Source organism: Cataglyphis hispanica, chromosome 8 (assembly GCF_021464435.1).
Source record: "Cataglyphis hispanica isolate Lineage 1 chromosome 8, ULB_Chis1_1.0, whole genome shotgun sequence".
NCBI lineage: Eukaryota > Metazoa > Arthropoda > Insecta > Hymenoptera > Formicidae > Cataglyphis > Cataglyphis hispanica.
The window spans coordinates 3,086,025-3,107,442 of record NC_065961.1 but is presented as its reverse complement, the minus strand read 5'-3'; the positions used below and the strand labels follow the sequence as shown (position 1 = coordinate 3,107,442).

The following is a 21,418-nucleotide window of genomic DNA, read 5'->3' as shown; positions in this document are numbered from 1 at the left end:
CAAGTAACGATAAAACGGTGAATATTATCCACAATTAAAGAATCACTAATATATTGATTAAAAATATATAAAAAATACAAAATATATACATGGGTATTGGAAAAATATTCACCGCTAAACTGTATACAAAGGATTATAAATATTTTTATTCGTTATACTGAATATTACAATCGAGCATTCTTACCTACGATTTATATGATATACGTACGGAAAAATATACGTAGAAAAAAAAATTTAATAAAAAAGATTTTCGCGTCAATGTATGTAGATCTACATATTACGTAAAAATATGTATTGTCCAGTCTTCATAAAAAGTCCGTCTATCATATTACATTGATCAAGCATTCGACATACGCAATCAATCAATCATGATTATGCATAAACGACGGACACATAGAAATAGTATATATCTGCGTGTTATACTTATAAAAATATACTATACAGCGTTAATTAGCGATTAACAATAATATTAATTAATATTAATTAACTTAACTTAGCGACACAGAATTTGATTATAGGATCATAGGCGATCTTTCAGCGGGAAGTAACATTTGGAATGCGATCGCTGATTTCTCTCTCTCTTTTTCTTTTACATTAAAAAAAAAATCCGATCAATTGCAAAACTTTGCGCTTAATCAGAGATTTATTCAAGAATAAAATCTAACCTACTTGATATTCAAGCTCTCTAGAGAAGATGTTAACTTCTCTGTTTTGTAATAGATCAATATTATGTAGCATGTTTGAATTAATCTACATAAGAAATATATAACATTTCCTAGCATTTTTTTAATGAGTCTTATATAAATAAAGGAGCAGATGCATAAAAAAGCTAAGTTACCTATATAATATGATTTAAACGTTATAGTAAATAATAGTGTAATCAATATTCGTATCAAATGTAAATAGTATCATGTAATGTAACGGACATGGAACATTGATTAATCTCAATATGTAATACTATCGCGCTTTTCAAGTTAGCAGTGCAGTGTTCTTCGGTTATAAGATTTAGTTACTTGGAATCAATTATGATCTTGATAAACAAATTTATTTATCTTTTAGAAATTGTCCCAGGTTTGCCGATAAAGTTGAATAAAAATAAGAGGGAGGGACATATAAAGTTGGATATTTTCGCTGGATATTTTGGCATCAGATAAGGCTTAAAACTTGCGCGGTTAAAAAGTAGGCAAATAATTCACGATTATTCTATAATCGAAAAAAAAAAAACAGATCATATAGCTAGAGAAAATATCTTATATAGAATATAAAAGTAAAAAATTATTATTGTAGTGGATTATTCGAAAAGTTTGTAGCAATTTTTCACAAAAGAAATAAAAAATAATGTATTATATATTTCTCTTTATATTTGATAATTCTCATGCATTGTTTTTGTTGATGATCTTTAGTTATCCTTTGAGTACAGCTGAAAAATTCTTAGATTTTTCAAATTTTAGAGTTTTTAAAAAACTTTTGCAAAAATTAAGATAAATAATCAGAGAATATTAAATCTAGTAAACAGCTAGCATAATCTATGGTAGAATATATTTTTCAGCTTAGCTGCACAAATTTTTGTTGCATCCTGCAAAGAAACATGAGATTAAGCATTACTCGAAAAAAAAAACAACGCCTTTTTTATAAGTTAATCCAGACAATTTTTGTGTTATTAAAATATCATTTTTCAAAATATGTATGTATGTTATTAAATAGTCCTTCCTTCACGACATATGACGATATGTTCAATTATCTATTAAAAATTGTTACAAACTTTTATGCGAACAATTTAATATATATGTATAATTATTTATATCTATAATATGTATGTGTATGTATCAATAGATATATAATACAACTTTAAAAAGAACGTGATATGCCCATTCAGTTGTCACTCATAAAGCATAAATGTAGTTATATAGCAATGAAAATGTGAATCTTATCAATGTCAATTTTTCGCGATTTGTGAAACGAATTAAATTATCAATACAACATCATATATATAAAATTAAATACATATATAAAAAATGAATTATTGACAAGCTACAACAATGAGATTTACACTTTTGCATTTGTGTAATATTTACTTACTGATAGATTTTTTAAGTAAAAAAGAAAGAATTGATAACGATATACATCTCTAATAGAACTGGAACAGCAAAATGCACGTGACCTTAAATAAAAACTATCATATGCGATATAAGTCTGAAAGTCTCTGTTTCTCTCTCTCTCTCTCTCTCCCTCTCTCTCTCTCTCTCTCTTCTGCGTTTTGTCTCTATTCAAACGGCGACCCTTGATCCTATACAAACAGAGTATTATATACGTCTACTTAGGTTAACAGAGGCTCACGGGCCACTTAACACATTACGTGATTGTGCACAATTACACGAGGAGTCAAGGATTAAGGTAGGAGAGGATGATAGTACACTGGTTTGCGACTTTTCTCCATGATATAAAAAGCCTTGGGTTTGCCATTTCCGGGGAAATTTTTATGGATGCTGGTACCCGTCTTAGTAGAAATTGGCGCATAATATGACATGGCAGCTTTCTTTCGATGCTTCTTCATCTTCGGCACAGTGCTTTTTGACCCGTGAAAATCATTGGTGAGATGAATCCTATGTAAACTTAAATCGTTCAGTCTATACAACTTGTTGCCGGAATCATCACTACTCTTCTCCGTCAATTTAAATTTGATATTGTTGTCTGGATAGGTAAGCCTTTTGTCGTTATTCCTGACGTGTTTTGTCGTTAATGGCTTTTGGTAAGAATGAAGCTTATCATCGCCAATACGATATTCGTTATTCTTGCCGGTCGTATCGAAAGGATAAAGTTTATTCATTACAATTTTCGTGGAGGACGTTTTCTGCCGTTTTTTCGTGTCGTCCAGTCTCTTCCTCGCCTGTTCCATTAATTGATTCAGTTGGAGGCGCTTTTTCTCCGTCACTTTTTTGACGACCGGTAAATTCCAATGATAAATCTTGGCAGGTTTACCGTTTCCTTGAAAGCCCACCGGAAAACTCGGGCCGGTCTTGGTCACTTTATCATCGCTGACGGATTTGTGAGGCTTCGTAATAGTGTAGTACGGAGGACTAGCCGGAAGCTTCACGATGTAAATGTGACTGTCGCGGTGACCGTGACGACGACTGTAAGGCTGATGTATACGCGTTTGAAGCCCCGGTGGCTCAGGCCCAGCTAACCGCTTCTTGTGATGACCATCGGGTATTTGAAGAGGCGCTAGTCCGAGTCGGTTTAGGATTGCCGCGTTGCTCGTATGGACTGTCTCGAAATCGGATGTATTTTCCGCGGAAATAGTTGCCGTAGCGAGATTGGAGAACACTAGCAGGCAGCCACTTAAAAATAATAATCTAAAACAAAAATTACAATATGATTATTATGTAAATCATTCACATATAATTATGCATATAATTAATAATATAATAATAATAATTTATTTTAATAATAATTATTGTAATTATAACATATATATTAAATATAACTATACATAATTTATATGAAAATTATAAACTTTTTTTCATAGACGTGATTGATATATTGAAATGATAATAGATCTAGATTCGAGATAGATAATAATGGCCCAAGTCAAAGATCATTGCCACGTGTTATGAAACGTAAAGATTTTAAGATTGCGACAATTATCGCTTATTTGAAAGAATTGTGTGAACGAGATTGCGTGAACGACGTCACAAACGCGTAGCGTTTGCGCTACGAATCTCAGGATCTAGATGAAGAAAAGGTAGTGTTACGTCGAGGGACGATTCATCATGAGTCACGACTGCCACATCACATGGAACCAACGGAAGGAGTCGCCTAACCATGACCCTGAGCACTGGTGGTATGTATGTACAAGAAATTCAAGGGAAAAAACGTGAAGTCTAATCCTTCAGCCATCTGGTTGTTCTGGCTGCATATCGAAAAAAATAATAAAATTCAGGAATCTCAGAGCGAGCGTACAAGTGATGACTGTCAAGAAGGAATCTAGAAATTTTATAAGGCGAGGAATATAAAATATAAAATATAAAATATTGCGAGAATAAATATGTGCTAATTCGCTCCGCTCTTACGAATAACATATTGTGTTGGCTGGTGAATTGCGCGATAAATAACCCTTTCTTCTTACTTAATTGCCTGCTACAGGATAAAGCATGTTAATTATCTCGCATTTCTCTTATATTTTTACGATAGAACATGTGCCTTTAATGAAATAAACGATGTTTCAACAGCTCGCCATTTACAAACTTGATAATTAATTAACTGAAAAAAAAAAAACTGTCAAAAATTTCTCTATGATTTTATGATAAAATTATAATAAAATGAGATTCTTTCCTAGATATTCGACAAATTGAAAAAAAGAAATTTGTACAATAAAACATGAGATGCTGCAAAATGTTTATATATAATTACAAACAATGTCGTCCTAGAAATAATGAAATACTCGTTTGTTTTGTGATCGACTATGTTTAGTAAGTCACAATGTTGGCTCTGAAAGTTGAAACGTCCATCATGCAATAGCCGTAAATTAATATGCCAGTCAAGCATCTCCCTCGTGAAATTATTCCTCCATCCAGCGAGATACTTGACGTGGTTATTCATAACGACGCGACGCTTGTGTATCCAGGAAAGAAGCTGGAAGAACGAATATGAGAAAGGGAGAGAAAGAATGTTGCTTCCAAGTAATAATCGAATGTTTTTTTCAAAACTCAATGTTACAAATAATTATAAAACACTAGTAAGAAGAGAAAGAAAGAGAGAGAGAGTCTCGTGTGTATATATATATATATATATATATATATATATATATATATATATATGTACAAATCATTTGCAATTGTCAAATAATCAAACAAAAGTATGATAAACAGATTTCTGAAGTACCGTTGCACAAATAATTATATTTTATAAAATATATAGTATTAATAGATAAATTATCATTGTCATTTCGACCTAAAAATGTACTGACCGAGATGTAGTAGCGTAAATAAATGCTTCAAGACCACGCCTTTTTGCTCATTAAGATTCTAATCGAGACACAGTTATGCGTTGACTTTAAGATCATTATGTGCGATTACATTTAAAACTTAATTGCAATCTTTTGGCAAAAAAATTAAAATTTGTTAGTTTTGTTTAACAAAAACTAAATTCATATATACTACGTGTATTTATATAATTTTTATTATATGTTTTATATTTAAGTTACAATTATTTTTTAATAAGTTATAAAAATATTTGTGCATATATATATATATATATGTATAAAAAATATATACTCATTAAAAATAATTATAATAGAAGAAAAATACATGAACCAGAAGAGAGATGGATAAACAAAAATTTACGTCACATTTTTGTAATAATTTTATTTTTCCCCCGCGTTTTCCAAGTACACGAAAACATGTACATTTGAGAGAAATAACAATCGGTAGGAAGGTACACGCGCAGCAGCTTGAAAGAACGCGGAAGAGGATTCGAGGAGAAGAGTTCGAATTAGCCTGACGAGGGAAGAGCTCGAGAAGTGTGAAGAGGAGGAATAAAAGAGGAGCGGAAAGTAGCCGCGGAGTGCGAGCACGTGCATGCAGGTAGGTAGGTAGGTATGCGTGAGAAAAGCTCACAGTTGGAAACCCAAGGTGGATATCGGTGGCGAGACGGAAAGGTAACGTCTTGCTGGAATGAAGGATGGGAAGGAATACCAACGTTAACGTGATCGCGATGACTGGAGATTAATCTTCATGATCCTTCCCATCGGTGTGAAATGTCCACCTCTCGACTTAACTCGATTTAAGGACGGATATCGAATCATTTAACTCTCGAGAAATCTTATTAGATCGGTTATATTGCTCCAACTACGCTCCAACCCTCGCAAGGTCTCACATTTCGTGGATGCACGTGACTCGTGTGTAAAGTACATTGACCCGTTTGTTTGACTGTGACTTGACACACGAAGGGTATTTCAACACTTGTTGAGAGCCTCGAAGTTTATCTATGATCTGTGACGAGCGTTTTGAGAGACACGCCCTGAAGGTGTGAAAAGTACTTTTCAAAACAAGTTGCTGGAACGGTTATTCGTTCAGGAATGTTTTGCGTATCTTTAATATGTAATACCTATAAACTTTTAGATTGACTATGTATCCCGGTTGACGAGTTCATGTGAATATGGCCAGGTGCATCGCAAGAATGTCTACATGCGAACAAATTATAGCGCTTTGCACAGAAAATATATAAGATAGAGAAAAGTTTTTATCTCGATAGCGAGAATATTACTCTCATTGATACAAAATGTAACAAAATTGTTTACAACTCGGACAATTGTTTCTCGATTTTTAGAATATATTATAATTTATGTTATTTAAAATACAAAAAAAAACAAGTCAAATAAAAGCGATCAGTAAATTAATATAAATTCTTATCTCCAGTTTTATCCACATAATAGGTTCTCTTATATAGAGCGTGATAGCTTGCATATAAAAATAAGAAAAACGTGTCTGTAAATATAATAATAGTAATGATAATAATGTAAATATAATAATAGGTATGCGTATCGAAAAATCCAGTTCATCGACATGAACGGAACCATTTATTGATTTACTATAACACGACTATATACATAAAACCGCGAATATGCTACGTTTGCGTTGGCTCTGGTTCATTTTAATATTGCCTTTGATAATGTAGTTTTATCGAAATTCGACACGAGAAATTTCGAAACATATTTTTAAATCTGCCTGTTATTTATTGAATTTTTCACTCTGTCCAAACTTTGATTGATTTATATGAACCTTTAATTATTAAATAATTTTTTATAAATTAACGAGCATCGGCTAAAATCTTTTAAAGACCATTCAGAATCATAACCGTAACGATATATGATCAAGATCAATATTGTCGGGAGAGAATATATTAATGTAAAAATTTATTTAATTTAATATTTAATATTAATTCCAATCTTAAAATTGTATATTTTCTTGCTTTTAACATTTACATATTTTCGAGGCGGAATGTAAATGAACAATAACTGCAAGAATCCTGGACAAAAAGAAAAGAAGAAACAAGAAAGATTACTGAGAATAAACAGAATAAATATTACAAGCAACTCAAAACTTGTTTTATGCATCCTAAAATTAAATTAATTAATTAAACAATTTAACAGAAATAACATATAAATAATAAATAAATACACACAAACAAAAATCAGCGAAAGGCAACGAATCCGCGGCGGCGATAGTGATCGTCGAAACGACATCATCGATTCCGCACTACACCAACCAGCTTACATATATGTATATATGTATATAGTACTAGTACTCTCTCTCTCTCTCTCTCACGGCTCATTAAATTCACAAGCCATTGCCAAGAAACACGACATTGGGTAGACATACGTGAAGGAGAGAAAGAGATCTAGAGAGAACCGTGAAAAAACTTGGACGACTGCATGCTCGCGCAGGCATGTTCTTAAGTTCCAAGCGGATCCTGAATGGAAGGAGCACGGAAGTAATGAACGACGTGCTTTTTGCCGTGGTCACACGGAGAGCAACGAGCACGAGGAGGACGTTCAGTGGAATTAGCGTTGAACGACTCTCGTTAAAAAGCGCTGTAATAATTCTACCACTCTCGCGTAATCAAAGACGTAGCCTTAATCATCGCCATCAACACGCGCTACGCTTTATTATCGCGGAGTTAGTTCAACACGATTATTAAAGTTTGTATGCGTTACTAATTAATCTGTAGATCCGATTTTCTCCGCTCCATTCCGGTCAGTAATTTGCGTTCGCGCAACTGAGATACGATTAACACGCGCATAAATTAGTAAAAGAATCAAGAAAACCATCGGGGTGCAAATGAGCGTATATTCTAAGTTATTCTCATTTCAACTAAAGCAATTAAGAAAGAAGACGCGAACTTTTGCACGAGTAAATAATGTGACTTTAAGAGAAATTTAAATTTTTATCGATGTTCCGATTTCGTAACACAACTTTGATATCTTTAAGAAATTTTTCCAAAATTATTGTATTAAGAAAATATCAATTCAAAAATTTTCATAATTAATAGCATTTCGAGAGAACTACAAACAAATTAATATAAAAAAATAAATGTAAAAACATTTGTCTTTCAATTTGGAAAAAAAAACATAAGAAGGTGGAAAAAGACACCATTTGTGATGCGCTTTTCATATTTATGTCGTCCATAAATTTTATCAACGCGTCGTATAATATTGCAAAATATTGCGTATGGATCCATGCATATACTACAACAGATAATCGCACGTGATAAAACATTATAGTGGTATCAATTACCGCAGATATCGTACACTTCATAAAAAACTTAATAAATAGCTAATTAATGCAACTAATTGATTAATTAAGTAATTTAACTCGATTAATTTTTTAGTAATAAAGAAAATTAATAAATAAAATTCTCTTTTGAGTCAGCATTCTTCAAAAAATAAATATTTTACAGCGAAATAAATCTTAAGGATCGAAAGAAAATTTCAAAAGATACAGGCATGTTAAAGATGTCACTAACAAATATTTCAATATCGCTAATTTGTTTAAGAAAATCACTAAAATATTACATAAATACTAAAATATAAAAAGAATCTCATATTTCTTAATATAAAGTCAAATTATTTAAATTGCAAGACTTTATATACATATTACCTTGTATACTTACGTACACGAAGAAACCCCTAAAAGCACCTAAAGGTATTCAAGCTTCGTAATTCGTAAGTTGCAAAGGTTTAAAATATTGCATCAAATATCGAGTACAGATTTATGGCTTCAAAGAGTTAATTACCAAAGGCGAAGGGAGACTATAAAGGAGTCAGATTTTAGATTACTTCCATTACTGAAAGATAATTAAACTCCTGTTACGATAATGCCATTGTTTCATTCCTTCAATTTAAAGTTGATTTTTTTCACTATTTAATAGAGAGAAAAGGAGAGAGAGAGAGAGAGAGAGAGAAAGGGGGGAAAAAAACAAAAAATTTAAAAAGAACACGAAGTAATGCGACTCATACACGAGCAGGCTTTGGCCTCCCTTAGGTATTGTTTCGGTCACGTAGCCTTTCAGCCGTCTGTGCTATAAGAGACTCGAGAATCTCGGATACGTAATCTCGCGCATTGATCCTCCGCCTCTAATGGTCGACGAAGCCTGTTACTTTCCTTGACTTGGAGACGGCTAAGATTTCGCTTACAGCGAATCCTCCGACGACCGTTTTCTGCTCCGATAGACGCGCTAATTGGCACAGTTGCATGCTCGCAGATTCCACGTTAATTAACTAATTGGATTATTACGGGCGGACCATAAGTGTTGATGCGATCTGTCGCGACGATCGTTTTGTCGTGACATCTCAAAGCGCACGACAACTCATTACCGTTGCTTTAAAGATAATTTGAAAAAAAAAAAGGAAAATGTTATATTCATCGGTAAGCGCAAACTTATTCTGTTAAACGGCCGCTCATGGCTCTGAGATTAGATTCCTGTATAATCTATGTAATTGGATGCTTCGATGCAGACGCGGACACGGAGCCAGATCCAGCTTCCTCGCGTGAGTAAAGGCAGCATTAAGAATTAACTTAAGAATTTCGAATTTTGCGATAAAATTTACAAGGAGAATGTTAGTAAATATTCCTTCAACACTGAGGAAATAAAATAGCTGCTAAAAGCTACATTTTGTTTATTTATTTGTAATTATGAATTGCCGATATTAAAAACAATATAGAAATCTTCTGAATCTTTTAACTTTTATGAATAATTTAAAAAAGAGTAGAAATCATACTCTCATTATTCCGTACTAATCCGATATATCATCAATTAAGTGCTACAATTTTGAATTAAAATTTTAAATTTTTAATATCTTTGTTTAATTCATTTTGATTTTAAAATAAATAAAAGAGAATAAATGATAGCTATAAAATTTGTTATTGAAAAATTATGAATCTTGTAATATTAAATAATAGCTAGTACAAAAATTATAAAATATACAGACAACAACAAGTACATAAAATGCACTTTGTATAAATAAACAATTTTGCATTTATATCGATTGAGAGATACTACAACATAGCAATTCATAAAAGAATGTATCTGCGACACACATGCACACCATATAGGTACATATAAGGTGCAACATGTACCTATGTATCGGAAACGTGATGAACATAGAGAACTGTTTTAACGGGTCTCTTATATGTCGACGCTGATCATACGAGGAAGTGCAAACGATCTCGAGAATCTCGTTCTCACGAGCGCCATTTTCCATTCTACTCAAGCTTCCTGTTCGTATGCAGGTGCAATCGCATTCTTTTGATCATTGCGCGAGAAACTACGTAGCCAAAAATGCTGAAGCTAAAATAAATGTCTAAAGATCGAATATTTATTAATCTATCAAAAAAGAGGGTCGATCATTTTTGATAGATTAATATTGATAATCTCAATTTTTTTAAATTAAAATTTCTTATTGACTTATCAAAATTGATCAAAATCATTTCTTTTTAAGCATGTCTATTGTAGGCAACTGTTGCTTCAATGGTATAAGAAACAAAGAATTTTTGATCAGATTGAGTTTTGATGAGATATAGTAAATTTTTTGCAGAACTGTTATACTTTTTTTTTTTTAGAAAAAACGCATGGTATTGAAAAGTAATTTCCTTAGGACGGAAATTCAGAATAGAAAAAGAGAGTTTGCCCATTGAATTGTAGTGCGCTTGGAACAATGAGAGAGACAAGAATATATTTGCCTAGAACAGTGCAAGAGCCATTGGTTGCTCAGTCATGCACGTGTCCATTGATAGATTGGAAGAAGAAACACAAAGGAATTCTATTGTTAACCAGGTGAATAGGTTTCTGTTCATATTCTTAGTACAAGAAACAGTCATCGAACGATGGATAACCTTGGAATACTCGCATAACTAATTTAAAAAAAATAATACAAAAATAATTTTATCATTATAATTGATTATCTTTTTTCCATCATTCAAATTAATTTAACGAAAATTTTATTTCAAATAAATATTTAAAACACATTTAATTGCATAATTAAAAATATGAAATAAAAATTAATTTAAATATTTTGTATATAATTATATCTCTTAAAGATATTAATTATATATCGAGAGTAGAAAAATAAATAAATTTTTTTAAAATATTTATTTTATAGTAAAATATTCTTTGACGATAGTAATGTGCATAAACAGTAAAAAGATTGTATAAAAAAATCAGTATATTTTGCAGTCGTTAATCGATAATACCAAAAGAGTGGAAACAGTAGAGGAGAAGAAAGAAGCGATAAAACGAAACTATGTAGTCTCGAACTAAGAAGAAGCTAACAAGCCATAAAGAGACGAGAATATATAAGGATGGAGTCTGAACTCGCACGAAGCAGCCAGCCACGTCTGAAACATCCGCTCGCAATATTTTTTTCTTTCTTCCCAATACCATATCTTTTTTTTTCTCTTTGCCATCTCCTCCATTTGTCCTAAAATTTTTTTGCCTTCTTTTCTCTTTCTTTTCTGTAGACTTCCTACCGCGGGATTTGCTCTCCAATCGAACCACGATCGGCACGAAAAAAAAGAGGGGAAGAGAGCTTGATTGGTGAAGTCTGTGTGATTTTGACCAATTCTGGATAGCTGAATTGTTATTATCTAAATTACCAAATGCATTTGATCGAGAATATTTTACTCCAGTAATCAATGTGTATTATTTCATATAAATCTAATGCGTTAAAAGATTTGAACGACGATGAACAGCAATGAATAAACGAATAAAGTTTACACTGTTGTCTTTGCAGTATTGATTTTGATAATTAAATCGAATAGAGAGAAAAGACCGTGAAATTTTATGAAGAACTGTCGAGTATTTATGTTTTACAGACACGCACAATCTATAATTGCGCGATCAAAAATTCGTACAATGCCCGAAGGTTCCAGATTCAGACTGTTAATTCCGTGCTAGACCAAACCCTGTCATTACGTATCTTCGGCAGTAAACTTTGATTATACGTTTCGTGCAAACGTTGAGGAGGAAATTCGAGAAAGTGTAAAACAAGGAAGAACGCGAGATCACGCCGAGAGACGCCGTTATCACCGATAATTCAAGATATAAAGTTCTAAGGAAAGTGAGATATTTTTCGCCAAATTTTTCAGATGCGGTGCAAGTTTAAGCTTTAAAGAATTTATAGAAATAAAATTTTCTCAACTTTTTTGCCGATAAATCTCGTCAGTTTCATAAAATCTTTAGATATACTTTTATCGTAATTATACCGTAAATTGAACCGTACGTTTCTCGAAATTATATTGTAAATTTAAAAAGAGTTTAATTTATAAATTAGTATATATGTAGAAAGTTAATATAAAGTGCCTAATTACATTGTGGCTTTGAAGCAAGTCGATGGAAATAATTTCATTTTCGTAATTATTTAATAAAAGAGCATACAAATAAAAAAAATAAAATGGTATAAATTAAATTTTATGCAAAATAATATGAAACGAGCGCATACTTTCAAGTAATTACATTAATGCAATATGATTTAATTACTCCAAGCTACTCTAAAATACTGAATTATTGGAAAATTATAATACATACATTTTTGTGTTTTCCATCTACATTTATTTTATTCATGTGTATAAATTTTGAAATTAAAAGGTAAATCGAGAGATTTTTGTGTTTAAATAAATATGATATTAATTTGCTATATATACCTATAAGAAATTTTTTAAGAAAAATATCATTTAAAAATTCAAATATAAATTTATTAATTACTTTTTATATTTTTATTTTTTTTATCTCTTCAAGCTTTAATTTTTTCTTTTTTTTGTCCAAAAAGTACTCGAAAAAAAAGTCCATATATGTTTTCTTTTTCTTGTATAATCGCTATACGTGCAAAAACATTATAAGAAGGAGAATTAAAAAATAATTATAAAAAATAATTTTTGCGTTGCTTTTTGAAAAAAAGTAAAAGTTAAAGAAGTAGGAATAAATTGCCCACATACATATAATTATATATAAATTTACGTATGATATGTAAGAAAAAGAAAACATAATATACGTGCCTACGGACATATTTGTATATAATTATATATATTTATATTTGATTATAGATACGTATAGATTTCTTTTCCCCGCGGATATGAATTAATCATTTTAAACCTATTGCGATTGCGTCGAGATAAAGCATCAAGAGCCAGATAGATAATTTTAAGATAGAAAAAATGTCAGAGCGGTTAATCGATAACATTACGTGCTATTTCTTCTATCATTTTGCGATCAATTAAGTTCTATTACCTGTAATTCAGGAATACAAGTTAACAGTACTTTCACAGCGGTGATTCGTCAATCATGGTTCAACAATCTCGTGAGAGGTGCACGAGAGTATCTATCAAATGGCTTTAATGGCCATAGTGCCATGCAAACGAGCGCGTGCGAGTCGAGAGTCATGCATACGCATAATACTTGAGTGCGCGCACACGCTTGCATCGAGAATGACCGTCCGGGAACGATCAACGCTTATTAAATCAATGTCAACAACCGAGATTTAAATAATTTCAAATTACATTTAACGACAATTCTTTTTAAAGCATAACAATTACGTTTTCGATAAAGTTATTAATCACAATCAAATATATATAAAATATATTTCTTCTATACAATATATTTTACTTTCGGGAAAAAAAAAAATTATTATAGAAATAAAATTTTTGAAAAGTTACACAATGTATTTTTCATTGATATCGTCGATTTAACAGATTTGCGCAGATATTAATTTTTAATTATTTTTAGGGAATTGCAAACATAAACAGCAATATATGTGTATTATATATTCAAAAAGTTAAAAATTAAAAATATATAATGTATAATAAGAGATTCTGTCTTTTTCTAATCGAATGAATCAAATGTGCACAAAATTGCATAAATCTAAACGATTCCAGTTTAAATGTCGAAAATGTCAAATAAAAATTTTTTCTTACTCGGTCATTTACATCGCTTGGCTTTGTGACTGTTGAAATATTCACGAGTAGTGAATCAGCCGAACGAGCATATCCGATGCACATACTCCGAACGAATCCCAGACTCCGCTTCTTCCCTCCCATTTATATCGGCTCTTTGACCTCAGCACCATTCTGCATAACGGTGCATCGGCCTGAACGTTTGCCTATTATGTCACTATATTCATATAAGGATAAATCGCTGGTATGTACCGTAAGGGTTCTCGGTCTAGATAAAAGTTTCTTGAATTTCTTGGAAGCGACGCGCGATCAATCTTTGTACGATACATTGCGGAGCGAGAAAAAAATATGTCGGTTCGTGCCTTGGTGAGATCTCAACCGTCTCATGAAGAATACAGACAACGAATGAGAGACTTGCACAAATTTTGCATTCCTTTGAAGAGGAGGCACAGATATTAAGAATCAGAGAATAATAAAATAATTGTGGCAATAATGATGATTTAAAATAATTCCATTAAAAGTTAGTTTCTTGTGAAAAACCACCTACGCACCATCGCAACCTTGCACACACAAGATAGAATATTGCCATTTCAGGATTGAATACGCTTATATCGGTAAAATGCCAACATATCAATGTATATTCACCGGCGTAGGTACAAGCCTGCAATTATTTCTAAATACGTAGGAGTATCATTTTTTCCCGAGTCCCTCCGGAATGTACGGTAATCCTATACTAGCCTGTTATTTGCGATTCGTTCTGTACAAGAATTCCTGTATTTAAATCATCATGGTGTTCTTGTTGTCTGTGAAAACTCGAGTACACAAAAACTCTATCTATACAATAAAATTTTCCAATTTTAATTCTGCGACTAACACATGGGATTATAGAAGGTAATTTTAAGATATATATTTTATATGAATACATATTTGATAAATAATTTGCTATTTTTGTTTATTGTCTACATTCATTCTGAAGAAATAAATTTTAAGCTATTGATATAACTATATTTTAAAATCACTATAAGTCTTTCAGTAAAAACAAAAAAAAGCAATTTTTCTCTCCAAAATTTGTATATCTCTTCTTTCGTTTGCGGATAATAAAATGGGAAAATATGTAGCTCAATTTCGGGAATTTATTTTACTATATGAAAGTAAATTCTCTCAAACAAGAGACAGAAATAAGAAAGATAAGACTGTTAAATATATTATGCTATTGATCAAATATATATTAATATTATGTCACATTTGACAGTTACCGACGAATAGCGACTCGATTTTTAGCTACTGAAGAAAGTATAAAATAATAGAAGAGGAAAATGACATCAATGATGATGACAACTATGACGAAACAGCAGCAGAAGAAGAATAAATATATAAAATCGTTAAAATATGCATGTCGCATTACTCACGTGCCGATCAGTGCTCTCATGATGTTAGACATGCATTTACGATCCTATTTATGTGCCTACTTGTGTACATCACAGGCAGCACGTATATACGGACGTACGTGCCAAGCACGTAATATATCGCATATCCTAATCGAAGTGCTACCCCACGTTCTGTTCACTTCTCTTTTACTCAAGGGTCTCCTAACCCAACAAATAGACCTGCCGTCTGGAAATGGTCCCAGTTTATTTTCTCCCTCAGTCTCTTTTCTCATATATACACATATTCTGCGCGCACATATAAGAACTGCATCGTATTATTTTTATTGCAATAAGATGCACATTTCTGATATATTCATTTTTAACAATTGATTTGTAAAAATTCTAATGTAAAAATAATGCAGCTACAACCCCGTATGCTCTATTATCATTACATACAATGATTATTTAAAAAAAAATATATATATATATATATAATTTTAAACACAAAATAATACACTTTAGTAACTCGTAAAATAGTTGAAGTTAGAAAATATTTCAAATTAAAGTTATATAAAAATATATTAAGGTATATAAAGAAGGCAAGAGAAAGAGAGAGTTAAGTCATCATGTGTGTGTATATGTATATGTGTTAGATTGTTAGCACAAAGATAAGAATCCCATGGTTTGTCATTCCCATAGTATTTAATGTGATAAGTGAAATACGCGCGTATATACTTACGTACCTACACACACACACATACACATGGGGGATGCTTGTCAGACTTCACTTTTACGCGGCGAATCTTGACATTGAAGAAATCTGACACTTTGTAATCCAAAAAAGGTCTACAATCCATTTCAATATCATATAATATGATTAAAGCTTGCCTTAAAACATAATACTATTTCATGGAGTTCAAAATACCATCTGCTATTGAAAAAAAAAAGTATGGAAAAATGTATTATATTAGATAAATATAATAAGAGAAAAAATGAAATAGTGATAACGTATTCAGTTTTTACCTTCTCTATATTCTGAAACTTTATACGCAATTTGCCTAATTTTCTCCTAACATCAAATTTATGAATATCGAAGTGTGCTATTTTATTTGGGATACTCTGTATAAAAATTATATAATTGTGATAGAACGAAAATTTCTTCGTTTCACCCACGCGCGTGTATTCTCTTTTAATATTACATTATCTTAATAAAATTAATTATATATATTTTATCAAGAAGATATTTCGTCTCTCAAACAGAAAATTTAAATATATAATTTTCATGTGTTCGCGTTAATATTTTTATTCGCATATCGTGATTAATCTGCTTCTAAATACGTGTTCCTTTAATGAAAGAGTGTGAGGGGTAATTGAAAGGGCGCACAAATGCAAATTATAGGGCATCGTGTGAAGTTTCCGCCGTTCGTGTAATGATCCGCGACGGGGATGATTATGCTCTTGACATGCTGCGCGCGTGGAAAAAAAAAGAGATAAATAAACGTACTTTGCACGTTTAGAGCACGTTTACGTGAGTACGGGGGGCTTACGCGCTTACACACCACCTTTCTTCCTTCGCTCATTTCCCCTCGTAACGAGAGGGGCCCAGAGTCTTTTCCACCCTCTGTAGCCGGGTGACTAACACACCCGAGATGGATGCTGGTGCCTTTAACGGCGATTGCCTCGTGAGCAGAAAAATGATGCGTGCGAGTGTGTGTAAAAGAGTGCGTGGGCGACCCCTGACGAAAAAGAAAAAAAAAAAAAAAGAAAAAAATATGCACTTGTACCTCCATATGCCAAATTACACGGCCTCTCGGAAATTCGTTGCGTTCTTTTTTTTTTTGTTGGATAATAACGGAGCCCGAAACGACACAATGTCACGCTATCTACCCGGAGGGATCTTTATATTCATTATTTAACAAATTGCTGAAATTACGTGTAAAATATTTTTTACACTTAAAAGTAATATAATATAATATTTCTCTTGGAAATTTTTCTTTTTCAAGATTCAAAAAGCTTGTTATAACGTAGTAAAAATATACTAGAGATGTGTAACGCGTTCAATTTTCGCTTCCATTCGTTCAAGTATCAAGCCGCCAAACACTATATATGTACATATATTAAACGTCATATTTTACCTAAGACAGAGATCGTATCGGACCATGACAACTGATCAATGATACAATCAATGATACAATTGGAAACGTGGTGATCGCTATATCTTCAGCCTGCTCGCTTAAAAGTAACGCGAAGGGATCGTCTAATGATGATTTATACATCGCGTATAATTCGAAAGCCTTGCGGCAAGCAGTCTCGCGATCAGTATTTTCATCTCTATAGGCTCCATCCGAAGTTAATATTGACCATACTCCCCAATAGAGACTCTGGCGCCGCCAGTAGACATTCGACGCGTAATCTACGTAAATTCTATGGAGGCAAAACGTTCGCAAATATTTGCAATAGCTTCTTTGAGATTTCAGATGTACGAGTCACGGGCGAGACTCTCATCTTTTTTAACATGTTACATTTAATTCTGTATTCATACAAGGTGAGTGATACTAAAATTCGTGAGACAATCGAGGAAGAGATGATTCTACGCTCGAAAATAAATCGAAATGATTCGATAACTTTTTTCCCTCTCGAAAGAAATGAGTTTGAAAATTTATCGAATACGCTTGATTGAAATTCGACGAATTCGTTTTTTTGTCAAACTCATTTTTCTCGAAAACGAAACTGCAATTAAAAAAAAAAAGTTATCGAATCATTTTTCCATTTAGTTTGAAATATAGAATCACTTTTCTCTTGATTGCATCACGAATTCCGGTCCACCCTGTATATAAAAAAACTCGCGATATAAAAATGTAAAGCAATATATCTTACAATAAAAGCACTTAAAAGTAGCTCGTGTAGCTGTTCCGGTGCCTAAAGCCTAAAGAAAAAGGATGAGGCAGAGAGCCAGGCGCATATAAAGTCAAAAAAGAAAAGAGAAAAATGAGACAAGGTGTATGGGAACGAGGGAGACGGGGAGTGGGGTGAAGGGCGAACGAACAGGCTGGAGCGACCGGAAAGTCAATATTGCCCGCGCGATATGAGATACGTCAAAATTATTGCCGTATTAAAATTTAACGGATAAATCTGAAAGTGCGTGTAGGCAAACCTTACTTCATCGTGCGCGCATGTCGTTTATGGGTTTTCAATATCCTACGCGCGTCGCGAAAAAGCGCGAGGCAAAGATTGCGAGAGGATAACATACGGCGGATGTTAATACGCGAGATTCTTTTGGTCGTTCGAAATTTAAATTCAACGCGCCTTCTCTCCACCGTCAAATTAATAAAATGCAAAACTAATCGAATCGTCTATGCCTGAACTATGTGCTCGAATATGGTTTTACTTATTTTTGAAAAACCGAGCAATTCGGAAAAATGTTTGTCCTCTAAATTTAAATCTAATAAATAATTCCAAATTACGTAAATGCTGCGAATAAATTTGGTATATACACACCAAAAAAATATTGTGAATATTTATGCAAAAGTAGTGAGTTGATGAATATGTGAAGGATGCATGTCGCGCTTGCATTGACAATGCTTGTGTTTGCTTTAACGAAATATTGTCACGTGTGGAGAATTTCATTTAAACTGATTGATTTCGCAAGAAAATTCTGAAAACATTTTCATTAAACGCGACACACAATGCACATAAAAATATAAAATCGGGAGGCTCCCACATATTTCTAGCGCGCTTATTTTATGGGCAGCCATTGTTAAATCGATAGATTTTATTTTGCTCAAAAACTCTTATAAATTACCACCGTGCCCGTTCGTACAAAATATTTTTTACAAAAGAGAAAAAAAAAACCTTTATTAAAATTTTCTACGTTAACGTAGAATTTTAAGAAAACCGAAGCAACGCTTAAAAAAATCAAGTTAAATAATCTTACCTAAATTCTCTGCACATATTTTTTTCAGTGATGAACAAATAACTTTGACGATAATTCGATTTTATCCGTACAATTGGATTTTAATATCGCTGATTATAGTGTTTGCGCGAGAGCTGAGACTCACTGAATCGACGTAAATTCAATGTGAACCATACGAGCGCACGACGACGACTGGACTCCTGGACTCCCACTGGTTCCGGGCAAACCGGGCCCAGTCGAACTGACACGAAGTGTGTCGGTGAGCCCCGAAGGTGGTCGAAGCTTCATTTGAAAAGCCGATTGTATCGCGGTCTCGCCAATCTTTTATTTGTAAACATTACCATGTTCAAACTCTCGAATATAAGAGAGTATGCGACAGTGTTTCTCACTTTTTATTTATGTGTATATCAAGTTCTCTCTCTCTCTCTCTCTCTCTCTCTCTTTCTTTTTCTTCCTCAATATTATTTTTTTTTAATATTTGAGGCGCACACAAATCGTTAAGAGAATCATGCTGAAATCATTCAAATTGACATAATTATTAAGTTTTTTGTTGTATAAATTAACTATACATATTAAAATTATATAAAATAAATCGTATATCTTGATTATCTAATCTAGAGTATTTTCGAAAGTAATGATACGCGTTTCATGCTAAGAAAATAAACTATTAAATAAAATAATTGATTAAAATGTGATTGATAAACAAAATAATAACGATTAGTTTAAGGAAGGAAAACTTATTTCTATAAAAATTTGTAACGATATGTTCAATTTTAAATAAAATATTCAAATATTTCCAACTTATTAAATAAATTATTCGGACCACAAATTTGATCAAAATGTTGAAGAAAAATAAAACTAAAACTCGAATAAAAATGTGTAAAAATTATCATAGTCAGAAATCCATAAAATCGGATAACCTATCCCTATCGACTTCAAATGCTAACAGCAATGAGTGAGTAAAATATTATCGAATGGAAAATCGTACAATCGTACAATACATATAATTCTCGATTTTCTATGCGTTAAAAAAACTAAAAATATTATAATAATTATTTCTGTAAATATTATAATTGAGCGGAACTCTCTCTCTCTCCCTCTTTAGTATATTGATATAAAATTTATTTTTGATAAAACAAATGTGTCTATTTACGTGACGTGTATATTTATAAAATAAAAGCATGTGTTGATTGCAAAGATTTCATATATAAATTTAAATAAAAAAATTTCTCTAACATAATTTTTAATATACATATTTTTAATACAACATACATAAGTATAATAAAAACTATAATTTCCATTTTCAGTCACATGTTTCTATCATAAGTACTTTACTTGATTTTATAATTATTTTTAATTTATTTTAGATGTTCCATCAGCAAATCAAAATGCTTGTCCCCAACAATTTCATTAGCAACGTCAAACGGAAACTACGAATCAATATCTAAATATCCGCCATCTATTATGGAAGCGCTCGAAAATACAGCAGTACATTTTGGAGATTTTTACGGTCTTCAAAATAATGTAGGAACAGCATATTACAATAATGTTGCAGAAGAGGAAACGGCGATTAAGAAAAGACATAGGTTGAATTTCACGAGGCAGATGGTGCATAAGTAAAGAAACTTTTCTCTACGATAAGAATGAAAAGAAATTTTCGCGAATTGTTCTGATAACATTTTCGAGCAATTATTTCCCTTTATCAGATTAGAGCGAACAACCGATACGGAGGATTACGCGCGACAAATATCGGTCTTTTTGCAAGAGACCGTAGAGCCGCCTAATTTTAAATTAAATCCATTTCTATCTGAGAACTCTATTCCCGATGGAAGGCGAAGATTCTCGCGTTATCCATTCTGGTACAAGGAACCTAACAAGAAACTTATCGTTAATGTTCTCAAATCTGATTGTTCAAATTAATCCACGACTAATAAAATGGTGTTAATTGGTGAAAAGTATTATAATAAAAATAATGAGAAAACCTGACATAAAGCAATACATTGTACTAAAGAAAAGATGCTATAATTTTATGCTTTAAAAAAAATGAATCTTTTGTCTGTGTTATTTATTTTTCTTCGAGAGGTGTTGTAGATTGATCTCAAAATTCTTATGCAATTATTAGTAGAAAGATTAGTTAGAATCAAAATAAAAATTATTATTGATTAATCGTGCAATGATCTATCGCGTTCTTCTCG

General features: G+C 32.1%; 2 protein-coding genes across 2 annotated transcripts; one reads left to right on the top strand and one right to left on the bottom strand.

Annotated features, from left to right (window-relative positions):
- Positions 1 to 124: 124 nt before the first annotated feature.
- LOC126851645 (uncharacterized) lies at positions 125 to 19,411 on the bottom strand. Its single transcript, XM_050595807.1, has 2 exons — positions 19,245 to 19,411; positions 125 to 3,353 (listed from the first exon to the last, which is right to left on the bottom strand). The coding sequence occupies exons 1-2, from the start codon at positions 19,259 to 19,261 to the stop codon at positions 2,390 to 2,392; spliced, it is 981 nt and encodes a 326-aa protein (XP_050451764.1). The 5' UTR covers positions 19,262 to 19,411; the 3' UTR covers positions 125 to 2,389.
- A 687-nt stretch (positions 19,412 to 20,098) lies between these two features.
- Positions 20,099 to 21,143, top strand: LOC126851628 (uncharacterized). The gene is made up of 3 exons (XM_050595778.1): positions 20,099 to 20,178; positions 20,591 to 20,839; positions 20,930 to 21,143. Exons 1-3 carry the CDS (start codon positions 20,099 to 20,101, stop codon positions 21,141 to 21,143), a joined length of 543 nt encoding a protein of 180 aa, XP_050451735.1.
- The last annotated feature ends 275 nt before the right edge of the window (positions 21,144 to 21,418 follow it).